The 13,413-nt window shown below is 49.9% G+C and overlaps 1 protein-coding gene across 1 annotated transcript in view; it reads left to right on the top strand.

The window, feature by feature from the left end:
* LOC119101667 (glutamate receptor ionotropic, delta-1-like) overlaps positions 1-5,606 on the top strand; it is a 28,776-nt gene extending 23,170 nt beyond the window's left edge. The window contains exons 10-11 of the mRNA XM_037225084.1: positions 4,465-4,613; positions 5,309-5,606. Of these exons, the coding sequence (XP_037080979.1) occupies positions 4,465-4,613; positions 5,309-5,606 (447 nt within the window). The remainder of the gene's footprint in view (positions 1-4,464; positions 4,614-5,308) is intronic.
* The last annotated feature ends 7,807 nt before the right edge of the window (positions 5,607-13,413 follow it).

Genomic DNA, 13,413 nt, shown 5'->3' with positions numbered 1-13,413 from the left:
CACACCAGAGTGCAGAAATTTCGGGTGTGGCGACGGACACGCTAACTTTCGTTGGTAGTAGACTGGTTCGGCCTTTCTTCGCTGAACGACGCTCATTTTTACTCGTTGGCCTCACCAGACTTTCTCGGCATCTCCGCTCGCGGTCAGAAGTCGGCCCGTTTAGCAGTACATCGTACCAATCATTGTCCTTTTAGCGGATTACAGCAAACTCTGGGCGACTGGAAGTTTCCCGGAGTCTTGGCGTGGGTCGAACATTATCCTTACGCTCAAGCCTGGTAAGAATGGGGCTGTCGTCGCCAACTATCGCCCTATCTCACTGACATCACGGTACCTTTGTAGTGTTTTTTTTCAGGGCGGTAAAACGTTCTGCGTTAACGTAAAACGTAAAGCGGCTGCTCAGTGGGGATTCAGGAAAAATTGCAGCATGATTGACCATCTTATAGCTCTGTATACCAGCATCCGTACTAGTTTTAGGGGAAAACGGCATGTCGGCGCTGTGTTTGTTTTGTTAAAGCTCATGATACCACGTGGCGTTACGGCATCCTGAAGAAACTCTTTCATTACGGCGTTCGGAGAGCCATGGGCACATTCTCAGCGAATTTCGTGACTGATCGCTTTTCCAGAGTTCGTGTTGGCTCCAACTTTTCGGAAAGGTACCAAAAAATAACGAATGGCATGTCCCAGGGCGGTGTTCTGTGCGTCGCTTTGTTCGCTGTGACGATAACCGATATTGGTGACTCCCTTCCAAAGTCGGTCAGTCGCTCTCTCTTTGTGGATGATGTCGTTATCTGGTACGCCTCCTCTAACTTTGCTTCTCTGGGGCGTCGCTTGCAGTTGGCTGTGATCGGCCTGGAAAGATAGAAGTTGGCTGTGATCGGCCTGGAAAGATGGAGCGTTCTAACCGGACTGCGCTTCTCAGCTTCGAAAACAGTGGCTATGCACTTTTGCAGACGCCGTCGTCAATGCCATGCCGTGGCTTTAAGGCTATGCGGCCAGACCATTCCGAATCAACCCAGTTCCCGCTTCTTGGGTCTGCAGTTTGATGATCGGTTGACTGGTAGGTCACGTCTGAAAATCCTAAGTGACAATTGTTTCAAAGCATTGAGCATATTGAAGTATGTGTCTCCAACATGTTATGTAGCGTACAGGAGAACACTGTTGCTCCTTTACCGCTCACCCATACATTCGAAACTTGAGCATGGGTTTTTTATTTATGACGGCGCGCCGGGCTGCTGCAAGCGTTTATTAGACACCGTGCATCGTACCGCAGCACGCATTATGACCGGGGCATTCAGAACGGCAGCAGTTGGCAGCCTTGCGGCGGACGTAAATAAGCGTTGGCACTGAGAACGGAAATGCTTGGCATGCGACGCTTTCGCAAGCTGGCCCATTCTCCAAACCATCCGATTCACCAAGCAATTTTTTCACGTATTGTTGAAGACGTGTTCCAAAGTGGTGGGAGACCACACGGTATTCCATTTGATGTTCAGATGAAGAAGCTGTTCTGGGAAAACGACCTTAGTTTTGCGTGGTAAGTTAAAGTCATTTCCCGTGTTGGTTTCCCGTGTTCTTCCCGTCCCGTTTTCCGTGTCATGACCGCTATGGAGGCTAATTTCACCAAAAGTGGATGTCTCTCTTTCATGCACGGGCAAACAGCGAGTGATCCCAGTGACTTAACATGCGCTCGGGTGGCGGGTCCAATTGCCCCCCAAAGGTTTTCCAGAATGGTTTCCGAACGGCGCAGCCTAGCCCCGCCAAAGTTTGCGTAGTCGTATGAAATTGAATAGCGTATTGTTTGAGATCACAAAGTTAGACGCACCTTGTAGGGTCGCTGATCAATGGCAGGTCAAAGTCAGGCCATGGTTTCAGCGAAGGCAATTTCTATGGAATCGTCCAATCTGGTAAAATAACGGAGTGTTTGACGAAGCCATACATCTCTGAAATGCTTTCTTAGGCGGCCTAGGTATGAAATGCTTTCTTAGGTCAGGTATGAAGGTCAGACCACGTTCACGACCAACCTGATTCATTGCCCTAGGGCTTGCTGTATGGGATAGTTTGTGGTGCTCATTTTGAATTTATTGACAACAGTAACCGCATTATACGTCTTCCACTGACTTCTATGAGGTCAGAAAAGGCCATTGACCTGATATGACCCGGGTCGACATTTTGTTTTGGGAACACACTGCCTAGCGTAATCTTTGTCGCTTATTCAAATGCAAAACTCAGAGCAGTCTCGTATGATTTCGCTCACCATGACTTGCAAAAGGTCAAGCAAGGTCGCTGACCTCAAATCGGCTTTTGACCTTCCGCTTCGAAACAGTTGCCTAGTTTCTGGGGGCACTTTAACGACCCACCTGGAATTTGACCTTGTTTGACCTTATTTGACCTGAAGGTCATGACCTAGGAAGTTCAAAGTTTAACCTAAGTGAGTTTACGTACAGGTCAAGACAACCTATAAATTTGGTGTTTCCAGCTTTCTTAGTTCCTGAGATCTCATGGGAGATCAAACTGCCCCTCCCCCTCCACCCGAGTGAAGGATATCTAGCCGGCCACCCGGGCTAGTGTAATGGTCGAAGGCTCTGAATAATATCGTGTCGTACGTAGGATTTTAAGCCACATATTATTGTGTCAAAAGCGGAGGTGGTTGTTGGTGGGTGCTACATTTGTAAATGGCCAAGCCACTCGGCCATTGTCTTTACCGAAACCCGCCCCAGTGTACACGTCCGAGCTCGTTGCAATTAGCAAGACCTTATGCTTCATCGGAGCTGGTGAAAGCAGGCCACACGTGATCTTAGCTGACTCTTCCAGCAGTCAGTTGGCTCTGACCGCCTTTAAATCACCCTGTCCCATTATACAAGACATTTTAGTGCACCTTGCAGCGCTAGATCTCGCAGGTAAAACCGTCGTCCTATGTTAGATATCGAGCCATGTGGGTACCGCAGTTAACGAGCGTGCTGACGCGGCCGCAAAACAGGCATCGCGGGTATCTTGCATCCGCTCTTTGCCTTTGCCGGCAAGAAACTTCTACCCTGTCATCGTGGCCTATGTGAAGGGGAAATGGCAATGCCGCTGGGACGCCACTGTGAGCAATAGTGAGCTGTGAGCAATGAGCTGAAGGCGCTTAAGCCACAGCTGAGTCCATGGCCGTCAAGCTCAGGTAAGTTGAGACGCGAAGGAGTAATTCTCAGCAGGTTACGAATTGACCACGTGCACGCAGCACATAGCTACCTTCTGTGCGGTGGAGAACGGCCTAAATGTCCTCATCTTGATGCGCCACTTACGGCTCGCCACGTTATTCACTCTTGCCCAAAGTTCAGAGAAGAGCGGACACTTTATTTCGGAAGAGACACCTCAGGCCTTATTTTTTTTCAGATATCATCGGTGGCGATCCTCGCATGCTTGGCACGGGACAGCTGTTCTCATTTTTGAAAACTATAGGATTTATAGCCATCTATACACCTTGGTAGCCACTTAGCTGTTATGGGCGCAAAATGACCTCAGAAGTCGGCGCACCCTAAAAACCCTAATCATCATCATCATAAGTCCTTGTTGATCGGGCGGGTAAGCCTACCGCAACTCATGCCCACCAGTGCCAGTTTTTTCCATTTGTTCCACCTAAGGCCGATGACACTTACGTGAGTTATTGCAAGCCTTTAGTCGCTTTCGTTGATTTCTAAACAATCTGCGCTTGTAGGCGCCACTACCGAGGCACGGTCTTGTAGGCACCACTACCGAGGCACGGTCTTGTAGGCACCACTACCGAGGCACGGTCTTGTAGGCGCCACTACCGAGGCACGGTCTTGTAGGCGCCACTACCGAGGCACGGTCTTGTAGGCGCCACTACCGAGGCACGGTCTTGTAGGCGCCACTACCGAGGCACGGTCTTGTAGGCGCCACTATCGAGGCACGGTCTTGTAGGCGCCACTATCGAGGCACGGTCTTGTAGGCGCCACTACCGAGGCACGGTCTTGTAGGCGCCACTATCGAGGCACGGTCATGTAGGCGCCACTATCGAGGCACGGTCTTGTAGGCGCCACTACCGAGGCACGGTCTTGTAGGCGCCACTATCGAGGCACGGTCTTGTAGGCGCCACTACCGAGGCACGGTCTTGTAGGCACCACTACCGAGGCACGGTCTTGTAGGCGCCACTACCGAGGCACGGTCTTGTAGGCACCACTACCGAGGCACGGTCTTGTAGGCGTCACTATCGAGGCACGGTCTTGGCGCTGCAGCTGTGCCGAGGTCGTGGGACTTGCCACACTGCTCGAGACTGGTACGTGGGCCAGTGCGTGTGTAGCAACAAACTTGTGTCGTTGCAAGGAGAACACATTTCACCAGCAGTCATACCATTACACAATTTCTCAATCCATTGCACGATTCCATTCAAAAAATGGTCTGGATGCGCTTGATCGTGATTGTCAGCGCCGGATTGAGCCAGCGGGTTGTTTTGTCTTATGCGTGCAGGAGAAGTCCTACCTGGATTTCGCCCTGGACCACGACTTCCAGACCAGTCGCAAGTGCCGACTTAAGATAGCGAAACAAGAGTTCTTCACGGCCGGCTTTGGCTGGATTCTGGAGACGGGCAGCCCCGTCAAGGATCTCTTTAATCTGGAGTAAGAGCAGTGGGGACGCCCCGTCGAAGGTGCCAGCCAGAATGCTAGTGCCGATAAGCTGGTGATACATGTCAAAAAGTGACTTCATGTGCCAGTGAATGATCTGGCTTTCAGTCCCTGCGCAAGGATGTTCGAGCGCGGTCTAGCTCATGAGGACATCTTAAGGGCAGCCTCTGCAGGTTACGTAGTCGCTTGTTCAGGAATAGACCGGTGCCTGTCAAAGGATCTCTGAAACATTCATGAGTGAAGTTGGCATGTGTTCTTCTACCACATCAACTTCCCAACTTGCTCCACCACGCGCTGCATTGTCCCGTGTGGCCGGCGCGCAAATAATGCAATGCACGGCATAATGCATGCAAAGCATGCATGCAATAAGTGGGTCGGCATGTAAAGCCTTACAGTAATAATTATCATCCTGTCTGATAGCCTTGCTTCGCGTGATGATCCCATTCCGTCTGGTGACCCCTAGCCCGTCTTATGACCTTCTCCCAGTGTGCTGACCTTCAGCGATTGACCCAGCGAGATTTGACTCCGTGCTTCCCCCAGCAAGATGACCTCCACCCAGCGTCTGATGATCTCGGCTCGCGTCAGGGTGACCTCTGCCCTGTCTGATAGCCCCCTCCACCTGTCCCTCTCGCCAGGCCGGGGTGCGCGGTGTGAGCACCGGTTGACGTCGGCCGCTCTCCCGTCTCCAGGTTCCTGCGCATGTCCGAGTCGGGGCTGTTCGACAAGTGGCGCTCCGACTACTGGCCGCCGGCGTCCAACTGCAGCACGGGCGCCATCTTCACCGACGTCACCACCAAGCCGCTGATGGTGGAGGACATCGTCTCGTCGCTGATCCTGTACCTGTTGGGCGTGCTGCTGGCGCTGCTGGTGTTCGTGCTGGAGAGGCTATCACGGCTGGGCCGCCCCCTGGCCGGCGGCGACGGCGTCCGCAAAGCCTGGCTGCGGCACCACCCGAAGAGAGTCCAGCCCTGGCTAGGGCGGCACTGACGCCGTCCACCGGGCCTTGAAGTCGCGGCGCGTTGCTGACTGTGCTGACGTCACATGCTTTGCTGCTGATGTCACATGACGGCACAAGCTAACGCTGTCGCCTGCTGACGTTAGATGTCCATGTAAGATGTTTATGTTCACTGTTGATGGTGACCAACGTTGCTGTTCACCCCTCATGTCAAATGCATGATGTTCACGATCCATATTGATCGACGATGATGTTGACCGGTGATGTTCAATGCTGGCGTTCACCATTTATGTTAATGGCTCATGTCAACTTCCGATCATCGTTGCACTGACATGTACCGCGGATGTTCACTGCTAGTGTCCTATGCATCTAATGTATGCTGACGTTGACTATTGGCGCTCACATTTACTGTTTATTCACTAGGCAGCGAAACATTTCCTTCCGGCACTACAGTGAGGATGTGACGGGGCTGTCAAGTGCTGATGTTAACCGCAGACGTTCACTGTTCATGCCATCGTCCACTACTGATCAGGAGCAGTAGTCACCGGCGGCTGATGCCTATGTCAGTTGTGCGCATATAGTGGCAGATGATGTGAAATGCTTATTCTACCGCTTGAATTACGTGGTTGTATGAGTCTCTGACATCGAACGCTGATGTGATCCGTTTATTTTGCTGTCGACATGTACCGCTGACGAGTAACGAGGTGGCGTTTTAGCACCCCTGCATCCGATCAGCACAGTTCGCCCGCACATTTCACTGGCGACCGCCGAACAGAGGTCTTTTATGAGTAGGACAATGCAAAGAAATGTGTATTCTTACTGCATGACAATGACCACAAATGCTTTCACAACTGACGCAGATGCCCGGCGGTCTGGTTCCTCATGTTTTCCTCCCTACGGACGTCACTAAAAGAGGTCATGGTAAAAAGGCACCCACACCATTCACGTGGTGCTGGTGTGTCTGGTGCTCATTCGCACGTATTCGTGACGGAGCGACTGATAGGTCATGTTTGCAGCCGTGTTCTAGGATGCCCAGTGTTGGTGGTGACAGTCCACATATATGCAGGCACGGGATTCGTTACATGGAGCGGCCGCATGTATGAACCGCACCTACGTATCGGGCAGTTCACGCCAACCCAGATATCCTTGGCCGGGTAACGTGGATGGTGCATCGCTTTCTGCCGCCATTGTAATCACATGCATGATTTACATCCAACCAAAGGGTAGCGATGTCTCAAGCTTCATAAACCATTTATAACACAATGTATGCCTAACCATATTTTGGATACACATACCCATTTGCATAGCGTGAGGCATTGTTCAACGTACCGCAGAGTATTTTGCACTCGTAAATAAAATGTGTATGTGAAATGTGTCCCTTTACACACGCCCCGCTGCAGGTGATGAGGTGCTTGCAGGTACTCGTAATGGATGGCGCCTCACCGAGTAAGCAGTCCACTGATGAATTTTTAACTTGGCTTGGCTCTTGGCCATTGAGCGGCTGTTCGACCGCTGCCAGCAGCTGTCGACACGTCCTGTGGTCCGCGACCCGCATCATCGGACGGAAAAGCGGCGCCATTGTTCGCAAAAATTGTCCATCACTGTCGCAGCGCGTGCCGAGAGACCATCACTAGAGTGCGGACAAAGGAGGGCCGGAATACCGGAACCGAAACATCATTATTATGCGCTATTGTTCACAAAGTTCGCACTGCTATGCACATGTCACCATTGTTATTGTTTCTACCGAGCAATCGATGGCCGTACTGACTTTGGTAATATTAAATGAGTGACCTTTATGTGACGCAGCGCCGTAATAAGCCGTTTGTTACCTCCTCACGCTCGTCAATGTCATATTGCTTGAACAAAGTCATGATGCGAGCTTTTTTTGTAAAAAGGAAAGAAATGCACGTCGTCACGCTACTTTTACGAAGCGCCAGCGACTGCACTGACCATATTGGCGCTCAGGGGCATGAACCGGAATTCGAACCTGCTCCCACGGAGTCCGTCCGAAGAGGTTGGCGCGTCTGATTCCCACGTGGTCGGGCCCGGGTCATCACCCCATGTCACGTGCGCGTGCACTGAACGCGTGCGCAACATAATGCCCGCTCGTCGGCTGGAAAGGTCAAGGGTCAACGCACGTCGTGCCACTATACACACAACTGGCATCCCGCCTGTGTCTGCTGCTGTTACAAATCAAGCGTGGCTCAATTCGCCCAAGTGCTTACTCTTCACACCAATAAGCCTGCGCTTCTTCCAGCCAGTCTCCGCTAGCCTAAGCTAGCTAGCTAGCTTAGCTGCTAGCCTCCGCTAGCTAGCTGCGATTTGTTATTGAGCAGGAAAAATAGCCTTCTCTAGACGCAACAAAACCACATCTCCCGCACAGTCGTGATTTGCACTTTCTACCCTTTCCGGCTGCCTTTCCAATTAAGCATCCGGTTGCCTTTCGTAGAGTGTCCTAGCTTCGGTGATCTGGACCTGAAATAACTTAACACGCCGGCTCAATGTCTTGCACTTGGGTGGGGGTCAATTTAACCCCCTTAGATCTCAGAGACTAGGATAGGAAGGGACACAAAATTTACAGGATAGACCGACCTTACGTGAGCTCGATTATGCCAAAATATGAGGTTCCTAGATCATGAGCTTGGGGTCCTGTTAGGTCAAACAAGGTCAAAATCCAGATAGCGGTCTCGAGTGCCGCCAAACCTCCGCATGCAGACGCCGTGAAACTGGAAAAAGGTGAAACTACCTGTTCTGAGCAAAATGTCAAAAATGCTAGTGACCTTGTTTTACCTTTATGAGGTCAAGGTGACCAAGCACCTACGAGTTTGCCCTTGTTTTGTCATTCGCATACGCACCTGGGATTATGCCATGCGGTAGGCTCCTAACAACAAAATGATAACCTGGGTAACTTTAGGACAGTGGCCGGCCCTGATCCTTAAAAGTCAGTGGAACATGTTTGTTACGATCCCTAGCATCAATGAATTTGAAATGATCACCAACAACTGTGCCGTAAAGCCAAGCTCTTGAGTAAAAAGGTAAAGCAGGTAAGTTTTGACTCCGGTCTGACCTTCGTGTCTGACTCTAGGTTGCGTAAGCTGTTAAGTGCATTTGCGATGAACGTTGTGCATGGGACAGTAGTAACAGCCTTATTTCTCGGAGAAAAAAAAACAAGAAAATGGAAATATAGATTCGTCGACATTCCGGCAGCATGCCTTTAACGAAAAGAATAGCAGACCCCCGCTGTTCGTTTGGATAAAGACACGTTAGCCAAAATATCAACACATCTATATCTCCATCCTTCTGGCTTTTTTCCAAAGAATAAGGCTATTAGTACTATCTTGTCTGACTCTAGGTCAATGTAATTGATTGTACTTATAATTATAATTGGCTTTTTACTTCAGAAATTGTCTCCGACGCGTATGGCTTCGTCTCAGACTCAGCTGTTCTAATCTAATACTTCACATCACAAGCTCTGCTGTACAGTTCTCTACAAATATGCAACGTTTGGCGCGGCTTTGAGGCATGTCATGCATGTCATGTCATTTTGGAAAAAAACTTTTTGGAGGGATCAATTTAACACCCACTCTGGCGCGTGTTAAAAACAAAGCCCTCATTTCCATGCCACCTGTTCGGCGTGATTGCGTTCTTCTGTGAAGCAACCCTCATTTTTTTCTTCTAGGTGATGGTGTCCAAATTTAAGCGTTAGCTTTTGCACTTTTCCCCAGAAATGCCTGGATCGAAGATTTACAACAAGTGTGTGTTGTTGATCAGCTTCTACCGACATTGACGAAATCCACAGATCAAGTTGATCCGAATCGCCATTTGAAGTGCTCGCGGTGTCGTGGTTGCTTATGGAGTTGACCGCTGTCAGCGGGCCGCTCTGGGGCGCAGTGGGGCTCCGCTCTGGGGCGCAGTGGGGTACGCTCTGGGACGCAGTGGGGCTTCACTCTGGGGCGCAGCGGGGTTCCGTTCTGGGCCACAGCGGGGCTCCGCTCCGTCGCTGGCGGGTGCGACAGTCAGCAGTGTGCGCACATTGGTCAGCCCTGCCCACCGACGCAGCTGTATCGGCCAGCCCTGTCAGGGGGCTGGCGGTGGGGTGTGCAGTTGGCTGCTGGAGACCGAGCGGTTAGCAACGAACCAGTGAGGTGGCCGTGGTCGGCGCCCATTCCCCCTCCCCTCCCCCCCCCCCCCCCCCCCTCTATCCCCGTCCCATCAGGGGTCGGCAGTCAAAGCACATCATGGAAGGATGCTTTTCCTGGCGTCTTTTTTACTGATGTGGTGGTGTAAAAGAAGCAATTTAAACTGATAACGCTGCATTGGAGGGGGCTTTGCTCCCATCAATGGCACGCAGCCTCCGAATGTGACTTTGGTAGTCGCTGTAGTGATAAACCATTATCTCCCAAAAGACGGGTCATCCCTCTAAATTCAAAGCTCACCTCTCTTAAGTGGACAGCCGGGTACAATTCATTCAGATTGCTAGAGGAAATAGACTATGTAATCATACTTTGTGCAGGAGTTTCAAGTCAAGTAGCTGCTGAAGATTTTCCCGAGGACCGGCAACTGCCCCTCCCCCCTTCCCCCTCTCCGCAGCGACACGCTAGAGTGACGACACCTGCAGAAGTGTCAGCACTCTCCAGCCGTGCACGCAGGGGCTGCTTTCACTCTGCCTCGGCAGTGATCAGAGCAAGGTTGATCTCCGACAGGCGGTGTGATGCTGCTGACGTCAGCCAGGTGAAGAATGCTCCCGGGCGGTGCGCTGGCGCTGCTCCCGATGATGCTGCTCACTGGCGACGCTCTGCTCTCCAGAGGTAGGCCCAGCCACTGCGGCTGAAACCGCACGATAGCAGGTCATCAGGTAAAAACGCTGGCTCGGGTTTGACTTGTACATTATTGCTATGACGGGTTTTAATGATGACAGATCGCACACAAAAGAGTTATGCGTGCTCAAAGTTCTTTAAGAAGCCATCTTCTTTGAGCTGATCTAGTTTACTGGCCTTGGCAGGTCAAAACTTTGAAATTATACAGAAAATACCAAATTAATGGGTAAAGAGACTAAAAAAACTTGTGTTGCTGCGAGCGCTCATCTTTGAGCTGTGCTCGAAAAACGAAAAGGGAAAGAGAAGTCCCCCCTCGCCGGCCGGACGCAATACGTTTCATTGCTCTGGCTCGACGCAAGATGCTGTCGTTGGGTTCCATTGTCATTTTACTTGGCGTCGCCCTGAGAAACCGAGCTGTGGTGATCGATGTCGGGTTGATGTTATGCTGCTTCAGACGCTGTTGAACGTTTATGGCCCGGGGAATAAAGGGTGTAAGTTGATGTGCGCGATTATTAAAGGCTGCAATGGCAGCTCGGCTGACAGATATGACGCAGTAAACATGTACCGCACGTAACGCAGCACTCGCGTTGGGCACGCTGAGCGCGGCTAGTGTTGTTTTGGTGGTCATTGTCGGGTGATTATCGCTATCGGTTTAGTCGGCTCATGTCAATTGTCAGGTTTTTTGTAACTGTCCAATCGATTAGTCATGTCGAAGTGAAGGTCGGTTCATTTCAAAGGTTGTTCCGAATGTGGACGGCTAATGACTCGGTGACGTTTTTGAGGATTGATATTGAACCGGTTAGTTTTCAATTTCCGATAAAACGTCGTGAAAATCATTAACTTGCTGCTCTCTTTACAACATGAAACACCGCTTAAAAATATCAAAACACCCAGACGATAGCACAAACCTAGGCCTGAGTTAGCAAGGCATATTGATCATTTAACGAAAAACAAGCAATGGAAAAGAACAGAGATCCTGAAAAAACAGATAATAGTCCAGCTAATTGGGGATGAACGTGGAGCTTTAAAAGTCTGGACCAGCTCTAAAAGCACTAGCTCTAAAAAAAACCAGCTCAGTCAGTCGCACTTAACTGTGCATGGCATTGCAGTTGGTTTTTGTTGTTTCCTTCGCCTGTGAAACCATTCCTGGAAAAACTCTTAAAGCTGATGTCATTTTTAACTTTTATTTTTAACATCCTGCTTTTACTAAGACTTCGAAGGGTTGGAAGTTGGCAAACTCAGCGTTGGGAGGCCAACTTGACATGGGGGAGGGGGGGGGGGGGGCAGCGCCCTGCCCAGAAGAATGCAAATGGTCTCCCGTGCAAAAGAGCATGATTTCGTTTTGAACTCAGTTGCTGCATCAGATAATTCTTAATCGAAGTTTTTCACGCAAAGATATCGGTTACTCAGTTGTGTACAGCTTAACAGAGTTTGGTCACCACACAGCGCCGTTTGGAAACTGTTTTGTAAAAACCTAACTAAGGTTGAAATGAATCCAAAACTAAGCGCGTGTTTATTAGTGTCTCTTGTCATATTTAACATCCCAATGTAGAACCGATATATGCATGTTGAATCCAGTTGATATGATGGAGATATGGACCTAGCTAATAGTTGATGCATCTAACTGCATACTTAAGAGTCGGCTTGAGGTGATTGCTTTTTAAACTGAAATAAATTACCGGAAGACCTTTCAAGTGCTTTGCATAGATCTGTACACGAGCCGGAGATGGGTCGATTTTCGCTTGAACATGCGATGCTAGTCACTGATCAATGGACATGCCGGTTGCACTCAATTGTTTTTGTCCACGAGTTCATGCAGTGTAAATAAACGTGTGTTAATTTGCGCTTTCACGTTTGGGAACTGGGTCCATGGCTTGATGTGGCTTTTCGGATTAGATTTAAATAAATTAGATTTTTCCGAATCCCACGTATCCGAATCCCCTGTTCTAGGGCATACGCTATGCACCAGCACCCTTCTGCCTACTTGACTGATGCTTGGTAATTCCTGATGCAGTCTCAAGTTGTATTCGGATCGGATCCCAAGGAACACGGCCCCCATTTGTATTTGTTTTGGTAGTATCTACATCCTGATGCCAGTCAATCTGTCGCCCCCCTCCCCCCTCCCCTGCTCGTCCTGCTGTCACCACCCTGCTGCAACCGAAATTTCACAGGGAATGCTATTTAAAAGTTTGAAAGAGTTTAACACATTCTACACGTTCCACGCATGTGCAAAACTCAGTATTTTGAGCACTTAATCAACAAATTCATAGTAGCTTTTATGGGCAGTGGCGGGGATCTCAGTGTATTTACAAAGTTTGCATTTTCCTACAAGTTTCGAGATACTTGACACATTCAATTTACTCACACAACTGACAAATGTTTGCAGCACGTTTGATGCATCCGATTTATTTGATACATTCACCACAAATCTCTCGAATCCGAGTGCAAAAATGTCGACATTTTTGAACCTCTCAAGTCGGGTGCAAACTCTTAGAGCTTTGCAGCGATGTCAACGCTTGTTTTGCTGCGGATTGAATTCTTGCTGAAAAAAACTGTCGCCAACAGCCTAACGTGATACCATGTGACATGACATAGCAAAAAGGTCGCCAGTTATGTTTGCCAACAAGGGTCATGATAAAGATATACCTTTTGTCGCCGACTTCATCAAGCAAGTCGTCACCACGACGTTTTGCCACTCATGGAGCCTTGTATGTGTATCAAATGAATGTCTTGCGATTAGCTGGCAACTATATGCGAGGTATCGCAAATGCATCGAACAAGTAAAGTAGCGGATTAGCTTTTTGTTAGTGCAAGCGCGTAACGGGTTAAATTTCAACATTTGCAGCCTCGTAACATAACAGCCGGCCACCGCCGTCGCCACTGAACGGCGGCAGGGACGGCCCAGGCGTGGCTTGGCGCCGCTACCCCAGTAGAAGCCCTGGTTGGAAGCGGAGCAGATCCGGTCACGCAGGGGCTAATCGTTACGAGCAAAACTGAACGCTCTACAAGGCAATCGGTTGTG

This window comes from Pollicipes pollicipes, unplaced genomic scaffold (genome assembly GCF_011947565.3).
Source record: "Pollicipes pollicipes isolate AB1234 unplaced genomic scaffold, Ppol_2.1 Scaffold_2555;HRSCAF=2994_pilon_pilon_pilon, whole genome shotgun sequence".
Taxonomy (NCBI): Eukaryota; Metazoa; Arthropoda; class Thecostraca; order Pollicipedomorpha; family Pollicipedidae; genus Pollicipes; species Pollicipes pollicipes.
The sequence above is the reverse complement of the archived record's forward strand: the minus strand, read 5'-3'. Positions and strand labels throughout refer to the sequence as shown.